This window comes from Engraulis encrasicolus, chromosome 24 (genome assembly GCF_034702125.1).
Source record: "Engraulis encrasicolus isolate BLACKSEA-1 chromosome 24, IST_EnEncr_1.0, whole genome shotgun sequence".
NCBI classification, from domain to species: domain Eukaryota; kingdom Metazoa; phylum Chordata; class Actinopteri; order Clupeiformes; family Engraulidae; genus Engraulis; species Engraulis encrasicolus.
In genome coordinates, this window is record NC_085880.1 from 8243970 (window position 1) to 8267176 (window position 23207).

The 23207-nt window shown below is 43.9% G+C and overlaps 2 protein-coding genes across 5 annotated transcripts in view; one reads left to right on the forward strand and one right to left on the reverse strand.

Moving 5' to 3' along the window:
- The first annotated feature begins 44 nt into the window (after positions 1–44).
- Positions 45–5191, forward strand: mrpl2 (mitochondrial ribosomal protein L2). 2 transcript variants are annotated; one of them, XM_063191734.1, is made up of 8 exons: positions 45–138; positions 351–471; positions 563–767; positions 986–1127; positions 2258–2373; positions 2593–2703; positions 3933–4006; positions 4334–5191. In XM_063191734.1, exons 2-8 carry the CDS (start codon positions 394–396, stop codon positions 4544–4546), a joined length of 939 nt encoding a protein of 312 aa, XP_063047804.1. In that variant the 5' UTR covers positions 45–138; positions 351–393; the 3' UTR covers positions 4547–5191. The 2 variants fall into 2 exon arrangements, with proteins under 2 accessions (XP_063047804.1, XP_063047805.1); XM_063191735.1 differs by having other exon boundaries at positions 53–138; positions 370–471.
- A 309-nt stretch (positions 5192–5500) lies between these two features.
- Positions 5501–23207, reverse strand: part of zmp:0000000755 (phosphofurin acidic cluster sorting protein 2) — a 130213-nt gene continuing 112506 nt past the window's right edge. For 2 of the 3 annotated variants that reach the window (XM_063191725.1, XM_063191724.1), the window contains exons 16-25: positions 21888–22042; positions 21047–21157; positions 20197–20302; positions 19010–19042; positions 15110–15152; positions 14801–14843; positions 13174–13267; positions 11761–11984; positions 10099–10212; positions 5501–8580 (exon numbers count right to left, since the gene is read on the reverse strand). In XM_063191725.1, the coding sequence (XP_063047795.1) occupies positions 8465–8580; positions 10099–10212; positions 11761–11984; positions 13174–13267; positions 14801–14843; positions 15110–15152; positions 19010–19042; positions 20197–20302; positions 21047–21157; positions 21888–22042 (1039 nt within the window). In that variant the 3' untranslated portion in view covers positions 5501–8464. The remainder of the gene's footprint in view (positions 8581–10098; positions 10213–11760; positions 11985–13173; positions 13268–14800; positions 14844–15109; positions 15153–19009; positions 19043–20196; positions 20303–21046; positions 21158–21887; positions 22043–23207) is intronic. The other variant, XM_063191726.1, reaches the window with a different exon arrangement.

The following is a 23207-nucleotide window of genomic DNA, read 5'->3' on the forward strand; positions in this document are numbered from 1 at the left end:
TTCAATGAACAGCATGCCACATTGGACGTTGAAGAATTAGTATACGTCACTACTGTGCGACATTCTGTGTTCCTGAAGGACACGAGAGTGAGAAGTAACTTCACATTATGAATTTGTAAAGCATCAGAAATTACTCCGGTATGTTTTATGCGTTCATAATTGTATATTTTATATAGATTATTGCACATACAGCTGACTTGTAAAAAAATACAGGCGTTACAAGCCGTTAACTTCAGTAGCATGGTGCAGCATGCATCGTAGATTGGATTCCCTACTTCTTGTGTAAACTAGCCCTGTTCATTTGAATTAATACACAAACGTATCATCTTGTTGTCTTTGATTGGTGACAGCTCTCCCTGCTTGATCTAGGCAAGAAGATAAAAAAAAAGTGTTATGGCAGTGTCAGCTCTCACGCGAGCCCTGCGAGCAGTGTCACTGACAGGCGGCAGTTGTAAACAGGTTTTCTCAAAGGTGTGTGCTACCTTCAGTCATCGCCTTTCTTTTCAAAGTTCTAGTCGCCATTCATATTGGACTGACACGGTCATCTTAATGTTTTTGTCAGGTTTCCTGTTATGGAGGAATGGTCCCGGAAATTAGCAGGTTGTCCTCAGCTTCCTTCCTTCCAGCTGTCAACACTTCTGTTTGTCAATGGCGAGGCTTCCTCACATCTTCTCACCTGGAGCAGAACAGGACACTTTGGAAGCAGAGAGAAAAGTACACCATCAGACCCATTGGCATGAAAAAGACTGGCGGCCGGGATTGGACAGGTAGGCTTACATGTTTGGTAGTTTGCACAGGGCACACAGTACAGCACTCCTAGTATGGGAGACCAAAAAACACACTGTTATTGCTATTGTCTCAGGACATCCTCCTGTGGCATGCAGGCAGTGCAGATTTTGCTCTCCAAATGCTATAAGTAGCTCCAAACTTATTCACTGGCATGAGTGTTTTCTACAATATATCTGAAATGTTGTCTCCTATGTAGGAAAGATCCGCACACATGGCATTGGTGGGGGCCACAAACAAAGACACAGAATCATAGATTTCCAGCGACTGCGATACGAAGCAGGGAAAGACGAGAAGCCTTTTGAGGAGCGGGTCCTTGAAGTCCGATATGATCCATGCAGGTTTGTAGACACACAGTGCTCTAAATTAACACCAGCCAACAGACCAAATGCTGGTGAAATTTCACTATGGCTGGTAGAATAGACTAACTTACTAGCCACTTTGACCCATTTGTGAGTGTGTGTTTGGATAGTAAGATTACAATCTACTTGCCATTTTGGCTGGTGATGAAAAAAGTTAATTTAGATCCCTGTAGACACATAACAAATATTTAAGTACATTTATGTAGACTTTGCATGTACCATATACCATTCCTTGCATACATATTGTGGTTATTTTATTTTGTCTTTGGTTTAATATTTAGGGATTCAAAATGAACTCAGACCGGACTCAGACAGGCTCCCCATGGGCATGTAAGCCCATATGCGCAGGTGTCTTAGCACACTGTGCCACAGCAAGCTGCTTTACATTACCTTGTTCTAAAGCTGCTGTTTTTAAGGACTTTTAAAATGAATCTTCTGTATTGGTACAGAGTATACACTCACCGGTCTCAGACTTAGGTACACCTGTCTTGTACTGGCTTGCACTTCCTTTTGTCTTCAAAACTGCCTTAACTGCCTGCAACAATACTCAGGTAGACTGTTGTATTGCAACGATGCCAGGGTAGAAAACTACTAAGGGGCCCAAAATGTGGTAAGAAAATATCCCTGACACCGTTACATTACCAGCCTAAACCGTTGATGAATGGCATTATGGATCCATGTTTCATGTTGTTGATGCCAAATTTGGATCCTACCATATTTTCTTTATTTCTGAACATTATCTGTAAACCCTTGAGATGGTTGTGTGTGAATTTCCCAGTAATCATCAGTTTCTGAAATATTCAGGCCAGCCCATCTGGCACCAACAGCCATGTCAAGTCACTTAGAACTAAATCACCTTTCTTTCCCATGCTGATGCTTCATTTGAATTGCAGCAGATCGTGTTGATCATGTCTGCCTGTCAATATGCGTTCAGTGGCCGATATTTGATTGGCTGATTTACATCAATGAGCAGTTGGGCAGTGTGCCTAATAAAGTGGCCAGTGGGTGTATACCACACACCACATGTATGTATTTTGGTGTTAGTGTGATCTTTCATATAAAGCAGCAAAAAGCAACAGCATACTGTATGCTCTTCATCCTTCCACCAGGTCTGCTGATATAGCCCTGGTGGCTGGCGGTAACCGGAAGCGTTGGATTATCGCCACAGAGAACATGGAGGCCGGTGACCTTGTCAAGTCCTCGGGGGTCATAGGTCGAATGGCAGGTGAGCCGCTGCCGTTAAGTCTTTCTGTAGTTCTTGAATGAAAATCTGGAATTTACGCCATATGAAAGAAATTTCTGTTTTGAAATGTCTTTCTTAGCAAAAAGAACATTAAGTTCCAATAACCAATAGAGTGTTTCCAGCTGGTCAGAAGATGTATTTGACACTGATGTGCACATATTGTGATTAAATGTGCATCTGAAATACCTCTGATCGTTTCAGTTGCTGCTAAAGAGGGTGATGCCCATCCTCTTGGTGCTCTTCCTGTGGGAACTCTGATCAACAACTTGGAGCTGTACCCTGGCAAAGGTGCCCAGGTCATTCGCGCAGCAGGTACATCAACAAATAGTATCACAATTGAAAGGTTAGGTTAGGTTTCTTTATTCGTTGTGCTTTATTCTTTATCCACCAGGGAGAAGTATGTCTCAGAGATAGGAAGGTGGCAGCACCATCAAAGTAACAACACCAAAAGAGTAGAAATATAATGGATTTACTACTCTGCATGTAGCAAAGTGCAAATAAGTTATACACCTGAACAAGAGTATTGATGACATTCTTTACTGGGTTTTAATGAGTTATTTGTAGTGGTAGTGTTTCATTGTGTGGACTGTGGAGCTGTGATATACCGCAAGATATTATAATGACAGATTTGGAGATTTGGTTTCTCTTTCACACTTGCTGATATCAGGCCACCCAGAATGCTGTGCCTGCTGTGCTGGTGCCTGTTCCCATGGTAGTTACGTTCCGAACTGAAGTGCTTACCTGGGAATCACCCGTGTTCTTACCACCTGTGTTCTTACCACCTGTGTTCTTACCACCTGTGTTCTTACCACCTGTGTTCTTACCACCTGTGTTCTTACCACCTGTGTTCTTACCACCTGTGTTCTTACCACCTGTGTTCTTACCACCTGTGTTCTTACCCGTGTTTTGTACTTTTCCGCATTAGACTGTGTGTTGCCCATATTAGCCTACTGACGTACATGTTGTCGTCAAGGTTCGCAGAGAAAAAAATATATATTTTTCTGTTCTTATCCCAAACCAATTTTCTGATGTCCGAATGCTCAGCTTTTCGGTGAGAACACGTCAGACAGTTTAAGATTAGGTGTGGGAAGGGGTGCCATCACCGTTCACTGTTGACCTGAACGTGTTTATTGAGAGAAGGAAGCTCTGGGCACTAATATCGGGACTAAAATCACCCCTGGGGTTAGTGACCCACTAGGCTTATTGTCCCTTTTGTTGTTTGCCCCACCTCTGTGCTTACTTCACCTAAACCCATTAAGGCCAGCTGTAGCATCTGCACAATACAACCTTTAAGGTAAGACTGGCTGCTGCGTCTGTGCATTGGCAATTCTGTTATTTTTTTAGACTGTTAGGGCTAATATAGCAGTCAAAAGCATAAACTGAAGTGTCATCTCATCAGACCACTGATTTGTACTGTGTATTTGTAAAGAAATCGGGTTGAGGGATGACGTCATTAACATGTAAAGTGAGGATCACTCTGAAAACCTGAGTCAATATTGATTACCACTAATCCTGGTTCCAATCCTGTTGTAATTATACAGGCACATCTGGGGTGCTCCTACGGAAAGTCAGTGGCACAGCTATTGTGCAGCTCCCCTCCAAACATCAGATACAGGTAAGAACATTACGGTCTCACTCACTCACACGCACACACACATACAATTCACTGGAGAATGCCATACCAAGCACATGTCAGCTATCCGTTGGTAATATCTGTTTAATTGATTGTGTTTCCTGTATTTTTTAATTGAAAATTACCATGGATTTATATTTCTTGAAATTGAACTACTGAACTAGTTTTTGTGTGCAGTAAGATGGATGTGGAGATTATAATGTAGTACAGATGAAAAAGCAGGCCCTTTGAAGTATATGAATATGTGGATGTCTTGTGGTAATACACAGCCTTGGTAATACACAGCCTTTACTCATTGCCAACGAACAGGTCTCAGAGACGTGCGTGGCCACGGTGGGCAGGGTGTCCAACATCGACCACAACAAGCGCATCATCGGCAAGGCGGGCCGCAACCGCTGGCTGGGTATCCGGCCGTCCAGCGGCCTGTGGCAGAGGAAGGGGGGCTGGGCCGGACGCAAGATCAAGCCCCTCCCTCCCATGAAGAGCTATGTCAACAAACCCTCTCTCGCCTCCCAGACATGAACAATCACCACTGCCCTCTGTGACCGCCCCCGGACACGATCATAAGTGGATCAAGCCCCTGCCTCCCGTGAGGAGCAACCTCAACATGCTCCCTCTCCGTCGGACGGAACTTGATCTCCACTAGATCATCACATGTGCTAACTGGGTTGCATTTCACGACACCTTTGCTAACTAACCTTAGCAACTTAGTTGGTTGCAGTGTAATTTCCCTTTGGCAACCAAATAAGTTTCCAAGTGGTTAGCAATGGTGCTTTTGAGAAATGACATCTTGGACAGGAAAAGATTACAACTTACAAAGACTTAAAGTATTTGTATAAAAAGTTTGGAAATGTATATGAAACCATCTGTGTTCAGCAGGTCTAAGACTCAATTATATTAATGTGAGTGAAGTGGTCTTGGCTTGTCTCTGCTGTACAAATCATAGATAATAGTTAATAATGTTTCATCATAACAGTTAACTATTACGTTCAATAACATATTATTGATGTGTTCGCCACGTTTTAAAAAGAAATACACACATTTAAAGAGGTTACAAACATGTTTCTTTATTAAACACAAATCGCTTTTGTGAGCGCATGAGGGGAAAAAAATACAAAACTCCAATATGTATGTACAACTATAATAAAACATGCAAAGATAAGGTCATGTTTTTATCATTTAGTGGTATGTTTTTTTGTTTTGTTTTTAAAAATACTGTCATATAGTTAATTTAATTTAAAAGAAGATCTGTGCAAAGATGCCTTTTACCATCCCCATAGAAGGAAGGATGGCTTTGGAGATTGAACTTGAGTTAATCCTTCTGTTTAGAATAGTGCCCTTTACAACAGGCTAGCGGGAGATTCAAATGGGGCCCGAAACTCCTCAATGCTTTAGATAGTGCTTCAAAGTAAAGTAATACCAAAGGTAAAGTTAGATTATGATGTGCACCTAGACATGAACTCCAAAAGAAATGGAGAAATAAAGGGGATTAAAAAAAAAGGCAAACACTCATCCTTCCAGTATGTCTAACTCTCCCATCATAAAAAAATGCTTCTCGTCACATGATTTGTCTCCCAACACATAAGCAAACTACAAACTTGCAGCCTTGATGTATATATATATGTGAAATTGTATATCTAGTACCTTTTCCAAACATTGAAGTTCACATAGACATTGTTTCTAAGCTTTTACCATGAACAAGCACTTGAATATGTCACACAATGGAGGAATAACAATGACATGTATCCCTTGTTGCTAATGTAAAATGGCGTCTTGCCACTTGGAGAAGAACCTTCAGTTAGTTGGGTCAGTCAGTGTGTGTGTTGTGTGTGTATTTAAGCAACACTAAGTGGTTTCCCTGGCTAAAAGAATAATTGACATTTTAACACACACCACTCCTCATACTTTGCGTGGTTATAAAATTGAATTGAAGTGCTTTTCCACCCTGTTACAAATTCATGAACTATTGAAATGATTATCTTGAGGATGGAAAAAAAACTGCTTAGTGTTAGATTAAGAGGAAGGAGGTAGCCACAAAAGGCTTGTTGCAGGCAGGCACCACTTGTGCCCGCACTTCGTTCTTATTGACTGATCTGACAGGACTGTAACGGACACACAGGCCTCTTTGTGGGACCAAACATCATTAATGGGCTGAAAATGCAAACTGCATTTACGATAGTCCATGTCTGGAGTGGCTCTGTCCACAAGGTCAGAAAATTCAATTATTTGGCATCACAAGACTAATTGCATTACTAAAGAGCTGAGTATGTATATATTCATATATAATATTATATAGTTACTTGTGCTTCACAAAAACAGAAAACAAATACATTTCGGCCAGGAAAAAAGTGTCGTACTTTGGACACCGTTCCAACCAGACCACAAGAGGAGAGTTAATATATGAGCCACGTAGGCACCTCAATACACAAACATACAAACTTCACTAAAATCATAGACACACAACTCGCCCGCAGTGTGAAGTCTAGGACTCCCTCCACCTGGGGCCTACGATAGGAGCACCATCGTGAAGACATACATACAAACGTACAAATCAGCACTTAACATCAACATGGGCAGTAGAGCACCACTCGTGTGGCTACAGCTCTCTAGCTTCGTCCATCTCTAATCACTTCAACATTTTAAAGCACACCAGTCTTTACAAATAGGGGGGGGGAGGGGGGCATCCTTGCCTACGTGTTGTTTGTGGGCCTGTTGGCTTTCTGATCTGTATGTTAGTGTGGGTTATGGGATGATGTCTGATAAGTGAATGGCCAGTGAACTGTAAGCTCATACACATACTGCTGGCTAAGATAATCTTAGTTAACATTACATGGCATGCAGTGCTTCTATTCAATTGCCTATGAAATGGTTGAATACAGATAAGACTAAAGGATTTAAAGTACAAGATGCCATCTGTCATACAACTTTAAGCCACCAGGGGGAAGCCCTGTGCTTTTGAATGACTGTTGGATATAGGATGTGGCAGCATGTACATGCTACAGTTACATAATTGTATGAAAACAAATAACATACACTTTCAATGGTGAATTTAAAAGTTGAAAAACTCTAAAGCCATTTTATTATGCCTGAATATTAGAGATCATTTGATTAACACTTTGGCATGAAGCTTCATTGTTATACATGGGTAGACCAGGGTTATAGGTGTTGAAGATGTATCACACTTATTAAGCATCTGCATATTGTTTAAACATGTTTCTACTTTGACTAATTTAACTCTGAATTCTCCAGGGAGTAAAAGGTATAAATCACCTTCACCATCTCTCAAATTGAAATTGAACATGAAATTGCAGTGAGCTCAATGCAAAATCTGTTTTTGTCTATAAATAGCATTCTGTTTTTGTTTTATATTATGGAAGCATGCCGCTTTTAGTTACTGTTCCTATGGTTAGCGTTATTGGGTATGTTTAAGTTTTGTCTGTACCTTGTTTTCCTCCTAAATATGTTTTCAGGGTTGATGTATTTTACTTTTAAACTCAAGGTGTGCTTTAAAAAGTCAAAGGTTTTTCAATACATTAAACCTAACCTATTTTTTCCAAAGAAAACAAATCAAACCAACAAACATCACCATTCTACAATAAAAAAAATACAAAAAACAAGGATAATGGTAGTTAAAAAAAGAGAAAAAAACAGCGCACTGCATCAAGGTGAAGGAGTCCCTATCTAGTTTCACAGCAATATCCCTAATAGTTCCACACGAAAAACCACTACACTGACATTCACACACATCCACACTCCCTACACACACACCAAACACACCCTTTGTAGCACATACTTTCTTCACTGCTTCTTCTTCCTCTGAACACTCGACTATCCACTGCATACATGACAGCGTTACAAACAGGATTTCATGGAAATAATAATAGTAGGTAACAAATTTCATGAGCAATAAACAAAAGAAAACAATAAAAACACAAAGTGCAAACACAGCTGCCAACATATTAAGGTGGCCGTTTGTCAAGACTGAAAAAAATACTTTGTTTTTTTTAGAGGCAGCATGATTCATACATACAAAATATCACTTTTCATTTGTCCATAAAGTGTAAAAAAACATCAAAAACAACACGTCGACCAACAACAATAATAACGGTGATGAAAAGTCGTACTGTTTTTTTTCTCTCTCTTCTTTTTCTTCACAACACTATTGCGGCAGTAAAACCAAAGGTGTCCATGGGAACCCAAGTTACTGCAATGATGGGTTGGCTTTACTTCTCTTCACCACTCCTCTCATCTCCTCTTCCACTCCAATCATCTGTTTGTTTCTACTCTCCCTATCTCTCTCCCTTCCTGTGTCAATATACAGTATATAGACGCAGGAAGATAGATTGTATTCCCCCACCCCTCCCTCCCTCCTCTCTCAAGTCCAAGTCAGACTATGTTAGGTGGAGTGGTAGGGAGGAAGGAGCTTTGCGGCACGTAAGGTCACAGGGGCTTGTTGTAGCCGAAGATACCCACAGGGAAGTGCTTGACATGGGTGGGCCATTGGGCTGCCAGCTGGAAAAACTTCACGTCGTTCCACTCCACGCCGTCAATCGACACTGCAGACCGACCCAACAGCACAGCAGAGAGGAAACAAAGCAGAGTCAGCATTTTCCTTATTTCTCGCTTTTCTTATTTCTCATAATCCGTTTTTTTAAACCTCACTTTATCATATTACAAATGCAATTTCAAAGGTACATGTACTGTACATGTATGGTACAGCACAGCAGCAGCATACAGGACACACGACACAATCAGTAAGTATTTTTCTTCCGTCTCCTTTTTCTTACTTCACACAACCTAGTTCTTTTTTTAACCTCACTATACATTTCACAAGTGTACAAAATGTACAAATGTACAAATCTAAAAGGCACACGTACGTACATGTATTCATAATGCATCCTAAAGATGAATGTTTTGTAAATGCACCTCAAATGCTGTACATTTAACCAATTTCTCTCAAAAAGGCGCTGTACATGTTTGATAAATGTGTATCAAAGGAATTACTTCATAAAACATCTCTGAAAGGGAATATGTTTTGAAAAGAATACCTTAAAACTTATACTACTTTAATATTTTCCAAGACTTTTCCAAGACAAAAAGTACAATTTCTCTCCTGTGCACTCAACCAAAAAAACATCACCGCCTCCCATGATTAATGTTCTTTTCCAAGCTGAGATTATTATTTTTATAAACATAACCCAAATATAAAACCCTTAACACTTCTATATTTCTACACAGACGTCTCAGCCAACACTACATTCCAAGTAAAACCATCGCCACCTCCAACGATTAATGATCTTTTTCCACAATGATTTATGTTATCCTCTCCAATCCGTCATGCGGCCTCGTGATTTATACGCGATGGGGGAAAACGGCACCTGTGAGTGTTGGCTGTAAACGTGTTCATGTAGCTGCAGCTAGACATGTAAGAAGATAGGAGCTGTACCTCTAATGCATGGTGCATGGGGCTACAGTGAGGTAAGGAGAGTTAGGTCATACGTGGTGTGTGTGTGTGCACGTGTGTGTATGTGTGTGTGTCCGTGCGTGCGCGTGTGCGTGTGTGTCTGTGTGTGTGTGTGTGTGTGTGTGTGTGTATGTGTGTGTGTGTGTGTGCGTGTGTGTGCGTGTGTGTGTGTGGGTGGGTGTGTGTGTGGGTGAGTGTGTGTCTGGGTGTGTGTTTGTGTGGGTGAGTGAGCAGTAGAGTACGTCTGAACATGGTGTATTGGCCTACAGTGAGTGAAGTGGGAAATAAAGTGCATATCTAAGATATGCGAGTGCATGTTTGTGTGTGTATTGCTCATACCTCTGAGCGGTACGCAAGGTGTGTGTGTGTGTGTGTGTGTGTGTGTGTGTGTGTGTGTGTGTGTGTGTGTGTGTGTGTGTGTGTGTGTGTGTGTGTGTGTGTGTGTGTGTGTGTGTGTGTGTGTGTGTGTGTGTGTGTGTGTGTGTGTGTATACATGCGTGTACTGTACATCCGTGTGTACTGTGCGTACCTCGGAATATGGTATGCAAGGTGTGTGCGTGTGCGTGTGCGTGTGCGTGTGCGTGTGTACGTGTGTGTGTGTTGTGCGTACCTCGGAGCATGGTGTGCTGGTGCTTGGCCGTGCAGATCAGCCTGCTGATGCCGTCAATCACCTGGCTCTTGGAGTCCACCTCCTTCTCCTTGGGCCTCTTACTCAGGAAGATGACTGCAGGGAGGATGGAGGAGAAGAAGGACGGAGGAAAAGAAGGAGTGGAGGATGAGGAAAGAAGTGTGAAGGAGAGTGGACAGTGGGACGATGGAGGATGGAGGAGAAGGAGGAAAGACAGCAGGAACGAGAAGATGGGAGGTGGACGGGGGGAGGAAAGAAAGGAGTGGAGGATGGAGAAAGAAAGTTAGAGAAGAGTGGATAGTGGAAGGATGGAGGATGGAAGGCAAGGTGGGGAGGACGGAGGAAAAGGAGGAAAGATGGTCAGAATGAGAAGGTGTGAAGTGGACATCAAGGAAGTTGGGGATGGAGGAAGAAGGGTGTAGGAGAGTGGACAGTGGGAGGATGGAGGATGGAAGGCAAGGAGGGGAGGATGGAGGAAGAAGGGAAGACAGTAGGAAGGAGAAGATGGGAGGTGGACGGAGGAAGAACAGCAAGGAGTGGGGAATGGAGAAAGAAAGTTAGAGGAGTGTGTGTGTGTGTGTGTGTGTGTGTGTGTGTGTGTGTGTGTGTGTGTGTGTTTTGTCTTTTTGAAAACGTCACAATTCCAGGTAAATCACAATGACGTGAGTCTAGTATGATGCCTCCTGAGCTAACAGCATGATTCATCACTCTGATTCTCAGACCAGTTGATCAGCTAGATCAGCTTATCAGATACTAGAAGCCCTGACTCACTGCTACTTGCCTTTCCCAGAACACTCTACTTCATTAGGGCCTGCCTGACTCACTGATTAAAGTATCATTCCAGTATTTAACACTTCTAGCCCCTTTACTGAGCTGGCTGTCGCGGCAATGTAATTGGCTCTCAGCAAAATGTTGATGTTTTGCTGCTGTCTCTGTTATTTGGCTGATTTGAGTTTGTCGCAGCCTGCAACACTCACTGTCTGGCTACTGAAGATTGTACTGCATGTACGTACATGTATAATATTCAGAGGTATCAAAAGTTAAAAGTAAAAGTAAAAAAAGAATCACAGTTTCCTTCCAACACAGGTAACTTATCTGAGGAACCAGTGGACCTGTGTACTTGTCTTACGATCAGCTGACTACACTGGTTGGATCAAGTTTGTGGTGGGTTCTTGTTAGGTTTTAAGTGTTTTTTCAGTAACAACACAGTCTATCTATCTTTTTAGGTACAATGGAGTAAATGGTGTAATAACAGCTATGTAATATTGTGTGCTAGTGTTGTCTTTACACCATAAATGTACTGTACTTTTACTTTTGACACCTCTGATATGCAGGTTAAGTCTGCCTCTACCTTCTCCTTTACTCTGTAACTTTGCTCTGCCCTCCCGCTAGCTGTAGATCTGTCGTTTCCTGGGTCTTGTTTTTGTTACATAATGTCAATCTCATCTCCCCTAGAGACTACCCCTTACCACCACCACGCTGAACTCTACAGTTAGGACTAACCCTTCATTTTCTGACTCTCTCTCTCTCTCTCTCTCTCTCTCTCTCTCTCTCTCTCTCTCTCTCTCTCTCTCTCTCTCTCTCTCTCTCTCTCTCTCTCTCTCTCTCTCTCTCTCTCTCTCTCTCTCTCTCAGCTTCACTCACCCTTCTTGTTCTTCTCCTTGGTGACCACGGTCATGGCCATGCTGGCGGGGGGGCTGAGCTCTCCGGGGCAGGGGAGCCGGCTGACCTGCAGCGAGCGGAAGTTGCTCTTGAGGGTGTTCTTGAGGCCCACCTCGCGCTTCTCCCCGTCGCGCTTCTTCTCCACGCCCTGCCACGTCCAGTAGTCCACTTGGAGCCCCATCACCTCGCCACCCACCAACGGAGAACTGCACAAAAGAAAAAATCCTACTATGTCAACTTGAACCAGCCATTGTAAAAATAACATAATTGCCAGCCATTCCTATTAAATATGTCATTTTTGTGCACCATACATCTTCACGCACACACAATTGAGTATTTGATATAAATGTGACACATTTCAACAGTGCAGGGGGAGCATACATATCGCACACACATAACCCCAAGGATTGAATTTCTACCATCACTCATTACCTTGTACACTGAGGTTTAATTTCACTAGCTGGTGGTTGATGCTGAACTAGTCCAGAGAAAAGATGGAAAATCTGCTTGAGATGCTCTACACAAGCCTTCCACCAGGGGTCAGTGCTGTATCAAAAACAAATGGGCTTTGCTCCACATTTCATACAAACCAGTCTTCAGAGTTTTTTTTTTTCTGGTGACTGCAATGTGTCTTAGTTCTGCTGCTTTTCCTGTTTCATACCATAGCATAACAGCAAACTGCACGGTCCATAACTACTCACAGCTGAATGGTCGTAAATTAAAAGCATGTCTTTAAAAAAAAAAAAAAAAAAACTCCTCCCTCCAGGACTCAGTCTTGGAAACCTACAACTAAGGCGAGAGGCTCAGTCCAGCTGTCTGTATTTGTCTCGAAATACCTCAGGGTTGAGATATCACCGTTTCACAGCCGCAGTCATTTCGAACCCATTTCCATTTGTCAGGCTTTTTTCTCTTACCACCTCAGAGACACGTTCTCCTGCTTTCCTTTCCCTAAATCACCTGTGTACAGCTCAGCTTTTGAATGAGAACCATTTTCCAAATCAAGAAATCTTTTGGAACTGCTTATGTAGTCGTATATCTCACAGCAGAATGACAGCACAAAGAAAGCATATCCACAGGTATAAGTGCGCAAATGTTTCCACCATTTCTTGCTTGAAGATATATTTCAATTTTACTGTTACAGCCTTATTTTTCTTGCTTTGTATTCACATGCAATACATACACATACTGTATATTCCAACATTTCAAGAAGTAAGGCACATACTGCATGTACATACATCTTCGCTTAGACTGAACATTCTGTCTTGACTTCTGTGCTCCGAGGATGTTTAAAATTCCTTCAGTGCTGGTTTTCTGCCGGACACTGTATTTTCTATTGTTTTTGACAGGCGTGTGGTTTTAGTGCAATAATGCATGGCGAATGGGCGAAACACATACCCAGCTCCAGACAGACCGGCTGAGACAGAGGGGGAGGGCGGAGGGGTGCCACACTGAGGGGAGGGGGCAGTGCCCATGGCATCATCCGAGTCCACTGGAGAGAGAGAGAGAGAGAGAGAGAGAGAGAGAGAGAGAGAGAGAGAGAGAGAGAGAGAGAGAGAGAGATGGAGAGACAAATTAGAATTAGAGAAATGGAGGGCACAAACACATTTCTCTTCAGATGACATTGTCTGTATTGTTGCTGCCAATGCACTACATTTCAATGAACTGAGATGATGAGTTGAAGCGGCATATTTTTACTTTTGTTGGTGGCAGGAGGACATGACCAAGTAACTGCACTGCACATGTAGGCTACATAGACTCCAGTGAAATAGCAGAATGCATTAGAATGACATGATATAAAAAAAGACAGAAACAAAACAGGCGCATGGCAGGGTTTAACACACGCTCGGTGGAAAACTGTGTCAATCTCAAACGATGTGTAAATCTATGCGCAAAGTAAACCCACAAACGAAAAACACGTCCCCAGATGCTGTGTGACTCTTTTCTGCTTCTGTTTCTGCTTCATGTCACAAAAGGGACCACATTAGCTCTGCTGCTTTCTTCAATTCCCCAAGTAGAAAGACACTTGCAACTCTACTGTTTGTGTGTGTGTATGTGTGTGTGTGTGCTGTGTGTGTGTGTGTGTGTGTGTGTGTGTGTGTGTGCGCGCGTGCGTGCGCGCGCGTTCCCATTTACACGTGAACAAACTCTCACATGTCAACATAGAACCACAGACGTAATTATGCTCCTATTTATGCTGAGCCTAATGTACTGACTCATTCAGTATATACGTACATAGAACCATTGCTGATGCCTGGAGTGGGATGATGATGATGATGGTGATGGTGGTGGCGGTGAATTGGAAATGTGCATTACACAGGCTTATGATGGGTCTAAGATGTCAACATTCTGTCCCTATGGCGATGAGCACAACATTCTATTGCTACGGCAACGAACACAAACTGGCACGATGCTCAAGGTTCTAACTGAGGTGAGACACCGTGACCGAGTTCAAGCAAGCCACACATTGGTTGACCAATGACGATGGAAGTAGGGAGTAGGAAATGTAATTCATCTTTTTTTTTTTCGCTCTCTTCCTTTCTCCATTTGAGAGTGTGCCGTGATTCACCCTTTCCATATCTATTTGTCAGCGGGCTGACAGTGGGATTGGATAAATAATCTATTATTGTTACAGAGTAAAACCATATCTTCAATTTCCCATCCAAAGAGGGGGATGAAAAAAAGCGGACAGACGTCAAAATATTTCCTCTTTCCTGCACCTCTCAGAAAGGAAGCAGGGCTTTCCGTCTAAATCATTCAAAATTTCAATCAGTTCCACAGCAGTTCCCTTTCTCATCGAAAAGCCAATAATAGCCCCTTTCTTCGTCTCCAGGAAACAGTCTCTATGTAAGCCTCAGCCTTCTCCATCTTTCTCTCCCTCCCTCTCTCTCTCTCTCTCTCTCTCTCTCTCTCTCTCTCTCTCTATCTCTCTCTCTCTCTCTCAAGGATGAATGGCTGGATGGAAGGAGTGTTTTCCCTTGACTCTGAATGACGCACGGGGACCTAAGAGGGAGGCACTATATACCTGATGTGGAGAGGCTGTGCTCCACAATGCCCACTTTAACGACCTGCACAAAGGGGACAGAAGAAGGCAGAGGGGGTCAATCAATATCATTATATGCACCTGCACACACAGAATATTACACACACACACACACACACACACACACACACGTGCGCGCACGCACACGCACACGCACACGCACACGCACACGCACACGCACACGCACACGCACACGCACACACACATCAATGCTTCTTAACCTCCATTGCACAGAACAATGTTGTGGAGAAGTTGGCTGTGTAGCCTTGCGGGTCATCTAACAGGACTTACCCCAATGAATGGCACAAATTTTTGGCAAGAATCCTCATCAGGGCTGGAGAGAGAGAGAGAGAGAGAGAGAGAGAGAGAGAGAGAGAGAGAGAGAGAGAGAGACAGAGAGACAGAGAGAGAGAGAGAGAGAGAGAGAGAGAGAGAGAGAGAGAGAGAGACATAGAGTCAATGATATACAGGAAAAAAAAACAATTGAGGAGAACAGGCAGCATACAGTATTTCAAAAAGAGAGAAACAGTAACACTGACGACGACCAGGGAGACAGGCAGGATGTCCCATTCCAGGAAATGGAACATGATTGGTTGATTGGTGAGATGACATCATCATTCCCATTGGGGTGTTGCAGTAATGAGGGACAATGGCAAGGCACAGCTCTACATTATACGCAAAATCTCTGGTAAAAATGTATTTATTTATCTATATTTGTTATTTAGAGGAAGCTAACAACAGTATTCTTGAACTGACTAAATTCATTAAAACCTCATTGAGTTTTGTCTTTGTATACAAACTACCAGTGTTAGAAAAATATATATTGTGTATTTAGGGATATGTTTCACACTTTAGAAAAATGTTTCTAATGAAAGCAGTGATGGTGTAACTTTAAGGTAAACATGTTCTGTAACAGTGCATTTTAGATTCAGCCTTTCAAAGCCTGTGCAGCACTATCTATGGAAAAAAAATCCCACACATGCCCAAATCCCATTAATGCACAGTCTTCTTTCAGGAATAAAATAGCTCTCTAAGCTCCCTTTTCACACACTGCCATGGAGTAGTATTCCCTCAAATCCAGGCTCTCGGATACGCCTCCTGCATTTCAGTAAAAGCAGATTTACGCGCGTACGTACATGATGGGTCTAGCAATGGGAGTTAAGCACCATATTACAGGCTAGCCGCATCACACCGCACGGGCGCTTTGACTGGAATCATAAGCTCCAACCGAATTGCATCTCAGATGCAGGAATAAGCCATCGTCTCTCGTGCAGAGAAGGGGGTTTTCAAAGGCCCGGTGAGCTCAAAGTGAATGAGTCATATATAGCACACACACATATAGTATATAGCATATATGTGCAAAAGGGCAAAGCAGCCTGTGTGTGTGTGTGTGTGTGTGTGTGTGTGTACGTGCGTGCGTGCGTGCGTGCGTGCGTGCGTGCGTGCGTGCGTGCGTGCGTGCGTGCGTGCGTGCGTGCGTGCGTGCGTGCGTGTGTGTGCGTGCGTGTGTGTGCGTGTGTGTGAGAGAGAGGGGGGGACGACAGAGAGAAAGCAGCAAGTGTGTGTGTGTGTGTGGTTGTTTTTTGTCTGTGCATCCAGTGCAGTATGTGTGTATGTACAGTAAGTGTGCGCGTGCAAGCAGAAATGATGTGAACAGAATCCTTACTAGCCTGACCTCTGCTCTAAGCCCCCAGCCAGAGAGCAAATGTAGGTCACGGTTACACACACAAACACACACACACACACACAACCTTACGTCTAGCAGCTTTATGAATGGCTCACTGCACTTACTGTAAAACATTGCTGACCATCCCCATTTCTTTCTTTCTCTCTCTCTCTCTCTCTCTCTCTCTTTATATCCCTCTCTCTCTGGCTCTGTCTCTCTCTTCATCTCTCTCTCTCTCTCTCTCTCTCTCTCTCTCCCTCTCTCTCTCTCTCCCATACACACTCATTCACACACACACACACACACACACACACACACACACACACACACACACACACACACACACACACACACACACACACACACACACACACACACACACACACAGCAGAGCAGCGTGACTCATATCGCCCTGTGGTAATTCATCTTTCAGCATCTGCCATTGCAGAGACAAGAAGGGCTTTTCTTCTCTGAAGCATAAGCCTCTGAGTGGGCAACAATCCTCCCCCCGCCTCCTTTTTACTGTACAGATTTTGTAATTTTTGAAGAGAAAAAAGCTGTAAATTATCAGATAAAGTTGTGTATTATTGTTGCTGAGAAACTGTCAAAACACAATCACTGCTCAATAGAACCCATTAAAGTCTTAACGTAATCTTCAAAATCTCACCCTGAAATACTTCAAAGGAACGCCGATCAACATTGTGGCTTGATTCGCTATACGGCACAGTGCGGTTGCTTATTCATTTTTTATGGCCTATTCCAAAATTATGTCATCCTCTGCTGAGTGTAGGCATCGCAGTATATAATCAAAACCTTATGGCAGGCGGAGGCGTCTCTCCATGCACCACTAATTATCAAAGGCGTGTGATCATAACCTCGTTGAGAAGGTATCTCTCGTTTGTCTTTGATGAACGGCTGGTCATATTGACCCCTGCTAACAATATATGAATCGTCCTCCATCACACTGTCTCTCCGCACATTGACTAATTCCCTCCCTCATCCGGCCCCCTTTCCGTTGCTTTGAACATGGGAGGGAATTCTCCCAGCCATCAATAATCTAGTGCTCCGACTTTGCCTTGCGTTTTTTATTTTCAAACGCTGTATAGTTGGTTGTCAGACACCCCTTAATAAGGAGACGCAATGAATAATCAAACAGAGGATTGAAGTCAGCCCTGAAGCAGAGTCCTGCACGGGTCCATTTTTTTATACCCGGACCCACCCATGCCCGTGCAGTGCATTACCCACCCACCCGTAAACCCGTGGTAATTTCAAAGTTAAATCCGTACCCACCCGGACCCGTTAATATTCTACCCGTTACCCACCCGTGCCCGTGAAAAAATACTTCAAATCGAAAGTAGGCATGTTTCCACTGTTTTCCAACGGCTGCGGTGATATCAAAAATAGGTAAAATAGATAGATAAATCTAAATAGATAAAAATCTAAATCTAAATAGATAAAAAAGAAAATAGCCTCCTAGTACTATGACCATTTTGATTGACGTGCTACCCGAGCTACCCACCCGTATTTTAACCTACCCGCCCGCATACCCACCCGTGAAATTTCGGAACGTTAAAACCCCACCCATTTGGGCAACTATTTACCCGTACCCGCGGGTACCCGCGGGTACCCGACCCGGTGCAGGACTCTGCCCTGAAGGGATGAGGAGAGGGGGGCGGGCAGCGGAGAGTCGGGAAGCGAAACAAAGACCATACAGGGGAGTTAGTGAGACGAGAGACACATACACACAGAAGAGACGAGGAACAGAGCTGGGAGACATGAAGAGGCAAGCTGTGATACTGGCAAGACCAGCAGAAGGTGGAGGAGGGAGGAGGAGGACAGGGGAGGAGGACAGACACCAAGCCAGGGAGCTGGCCCAGGACACTAGACCTAGGACAAGAACTAAGCAGGCCTTTAGGGGGCGACAAAGAGCAAGCTGGGGAATCAGAGAGGCCTGACTGAGGGCTGAGACAGAGAGGAAAGCAGCAGCAGAGAGAGAGAGAGAGAGAGAGAGAGTGAGAGAGGGACAGCCAAGCCAGGCCAGGCATGACAAGACAGGACCACAGGAGTGGACAGGACAGGGAGGAGTGTGCCTGTGGTTACATCCACATTAGCCTGCTTTTTACTATTTCAGAACTGGAAACATAATATGTCCACTTACAAACGCGCCCACTTGTGTACGCCAGAGCAGACACACACGCGCACACACATACGCATGCACGCACACACACGCATGCACGCACGCACGCACAAGCACACACACACGCACACGCACACACACACGCACACACACACGCACAGACTTCCATATCCTGCTTTTCCAAAATATGTCACCCACGGCCATTTGACATTTTGATGGAATATTGGCAACTCTAACAGTACGAGTTTCAATTTCTATACACAGCTAATGTGGACGTAGCCTGAGCACGTGGCTTAGCGGGCATGAAAGAAAATCAATGAATGTGGTTTCAGAGGAGGAGGAAAGAGACAGAAATGAGAGCAAAAATGAATAATAGTGTTATATATACCTGATGTAAAAATCAAAATATAAACTTCTCTTCCTAGAGATGCAAAGAAAAACAAGGACAAAAGCAGACAAAAAGGGGACAAAAAAAACAAGAGATGAGTGACCGAGAGAAGAGAAAGAGTAGCGTGTACAGGGTTAACATGGTGAGGCAAAAGCATTTTGGTCAGTTTGGAAAAAACAAACGTGTGCAACTGTAAATAAAAATGGGTAATAAAAACAAGAGCCGTGCTCATAATCCAAGAGTGCACTCGAGAGCGAAAAACAAAGGAGACGAGAGAGAGAGAGAGAGAGAGAGAGAGAGAGAGAGAGAGGGAGAGGGAGATGGCAGGCCTCGTGCTGCTGTGCTGAATGGAAAGAATCCACTGAGTGATAAATAGTGGCTTAGCTTACTCCGGTTCCCATACGGACAAACACAGGAAAGTGAAAAAAAACATGCTAACTGCTCCGTTAAGCTGACCATGTTTTCCACACTCTTTGGCTCACTTCAATATTTTGATTCATGAGGCTGCTTGTTCCAGAAGGATTCTTAAAAAATAAAACAATATCATGTTTTTGATTCACACAATAAGGCTAATTTGGCTGTGCTGAAAGCGTGTGGCAGCAGGAGCAGACAAAAACAATAGGCACTAATAACTGTTGGCCACCTTCAGGGAGAGAGAGAGCGAGAGAGCGATAGAGCGATAGAGCGATAGAGAGATACTGCTATACAGTATTCAGACTCAAAAACCATATTAAGTTTCAGTTTTTCAAGCAAAAATTGACAGAGTCTTAACACACACAAGCACAGATTTAGTAATACATCTTAGCAGTTAATAAAGGTACCCATTTTGCATACACCAACAAGACATGCATTGCATACTTATTCACATTGAGGGATAAAATACTGTACTCTATATTCAAACACTTTGGATATACAACAGTCACACATAAATGCACACACACAGACAGACACACACACAGATTCAGACAGACACACGTACATGCACACATACGTACCGATACAGACACACGCACACGCCCATGCACACACATGCATATATATGCGCGCACACACACACACACACACACACACACACACACACACACACACACACACACACACACACACACACACACACACACACACACACACACACACACACACACACACACACACACACACACACTTGAGACTCTTGCAGCATGTACCTCTTCTGTTTGTAGGTAAGCATAGCCTCTGATATGGGGAACTGATGAGACACGTTGGCACCGGCAATGTACTGGACGATCCTTCCAGCCACATCAAGGTTATCCACTGTGTAGACACACGTGCGTGCATTCACACATGCACGCACACACACGCGCACGCGCGCACACACACACTCACACACACACACACACACACACACACACACACACACACACCCACAAACACACACACACATACACACACACAATGAGAAACAGGTATGTAATGTGACTTCTCCTGAATAGCTACGGAGACCCAACCTACAACAGGCAGGATGGATGGATGGGATGAAAGCTTTGACTGGGTCAGTGTGTGTGTGTGTGTGTGTGTGTGTGTGTGTGTGTGTGTGTGTGTGTGTGTGTGTGTGTGTGTGTGTGTGTGTGTGTGTGTGTGTGTGTGTGTGTGTGTGTGTGTGTGCATGTGCGTGAGAGAGAGAGAGAGAGAGAGAGAGAGAGAGAGAGAGAGAGAGAGAGAGAGAGAGAGAGAAGAGAGAGGAGAGAGAGAGAGAGAGAGAGAGAGAGAGAGAGAGAGAGAGAGAGAGCAGACTGTGTGTTAGATGTCTGTGTGTGATGGTTAATTATTAAGGTAAGTAGAGCTGTCGGGTAAGAGACTGCTCGACTTCTTACAGTCAGAATGTGTAGAACGATCAGGCACAGATAATGTGTTATTCATAACCATGCTATATGATATGATATAACATGCATTGCAACCTACAATTATACTGCAAGCTCACAATGTTGAATGGCTTGGGCACAGGCCAATGGGAGGTCCCTGTGGATATGAACAGTGTCCAATCAGAGGGCTCTGTACCTGAGGAGGGCGGTTCTGGCCGGCAGAAAAGCTCCCTCCATGCCGTGTCCATGAAGATGTTGCTGAACTTACAGTCCAACGACGCCATATACTTCGCTAGCGGATGAGATCCTACACAGAGGGAAAACAATATTAGCCTTTGTATCAGTCAATGCTTATCAAACAAGCAAGTACAGTACATATAGTATATGGTTGAAAACACTTTGACCATCATCACAACCAGGACCGCTGACAGCTTTTGCTGGGCCCGGGACAAAGTCATCTGAAAGGGCCCCCTACCCAATCCATACAATGCAATGGGGACCCAATTCTTGGCCCCCTATCTCCCTGGGCCTGGGATAACATACCCCTTTGGTCATAGGTAGCTCACGGTGAAAGACTACCCTAACCAATAGCAATGACCGGGAAATGAAATAAGCAGTACAACACCAATAGCAATGAAGTGAAAGAGCACTGTAGGCCATGAGAATGAAGGTAAAGTTCTGTACCAATATAGCACTACCAGCAGAGTTGCATAAAGTAGAAGAAGTACTACAGATGTAATTACAACACCAGTGGCATGATTTTCCATGGTTTCAACTTAGTAATATCATACTACTAGCACTGTAAATACATTTGTAAAAGTACTTCTACTTCTCCTTTATGCAACTCTGGGGTGCGTTTCTGGAAAGCATAGTTGTTAGCCAGTTAGCAACTTGGGTAGTGGCCAATCTGAAATTGCATTGCAAACAAAGTAGCGAACGTAGCTAGCAACAATGGCTTTGAGAGATGCACCCCTGCTCACCAGGAAGTAAAAGTAGTTCACGTTAACCAATGGGAGGGAAGTCACAGGGTACTGTACCAATGGGGATGACCAGGAAGCGAATGTAGGTGAGCCAATCGGGCGTCTTGTTGGCCAGCTGGTCCACGAAGAAGCGCAGCACTGTGCTGAGGTAGCTCTGGTCGCCCGCCACCGCCACCTTTATGGTGGGAGGAGTCTGTGCATTACAGTTGCAACTGCAGGACAGAGAGAGGGAGAGAGAGAGACAGGCAGAGAGAGAGAGAGAGAGAGAGAGAGAGAGAGAGAGAGAGAGAGAGAGAGAGAGAGAGAGAGAGAGAGAGAGAGAGAGAGAGAGAGAGAGACAGAGACAGACAGAAAGCCAATGGGAGAGGGAGCGGGAGAGGGAAAGAGGGAGAAACATTTTATCAGTCAGACAGATTGACAGAAAGAATTTGGGACAGAGAGAAACACAGACAGATGGAAAGGGGAGGGCAGAGAGAGAGAGAAATAAAAATAATTTTATGCAACGAATTTGAGCCTAATTGACATCACAGATGAAATTGCAACTGAGAAAAGGATGGGGGAAGGATGGGAAACATGGGATGCAGGCTCTCAGGTATGGACCAGCAGCATAAATACTGTATGACGGCTGTAAAACTCAGGCCATTGAACATAGCTTTACTATGTTTGGATTTACACCAACATATTTCCCCTTTCACCGAGTCTTAAAAAAGTTAGGTCATAACTGCTTCATGTAACCCACAATATATCAGAACAGCTATCTTCTGGTCACAGCCCTGTCTTTGCTAAAAGGGTCAAAAGTTGAGCAGCAGGAATGGAGGAAGTGTGCTCCGAGGAGACAAGAGACGGACACTACGCTAGCCAAAGTTCCATTCGCTCGTACATACTCTCTCTCCATCTCTCTCTCTCTCTCTCTCTCTCTCTCTCTATCTCTCTCTCCATCTCTCTCTCTCTCTCTCTCTCTCTCTCTCTCTCTCTCTCTCTCTCTCTCTCTCTCTCTCTCTCTCTCTCTCTCTCTCTCTCTCTCTCTCTCTCTCGCTTTCTCTCTCACTCTCTCTCAATCTCCTCTAGCCCTGACAAAATGTAATGGCCAAATAGTGATTGTATGAGCCTTATGGTAAATAAAAAACATTCTAAAATCTCTCTCTCTCTACATCTCTCGCTTTCTCTCCCTCCCTCGCTTGCTCCATCTCCACCTCCCTCCCTTTATGGCCGATTTGGGGCTTTAGACATCGAAATAACCAGACAGACAGACAGTCGTGCAAGAAAACGAGGGAAAGAACAACCAAGGGAAATATTCCGGTAAGAATGCTGGCCTGAACATCTGCTGACTTTGCTGTGAGATCTGGCAATCAGAGTTTGGCCGGACGTGGGCCAGAC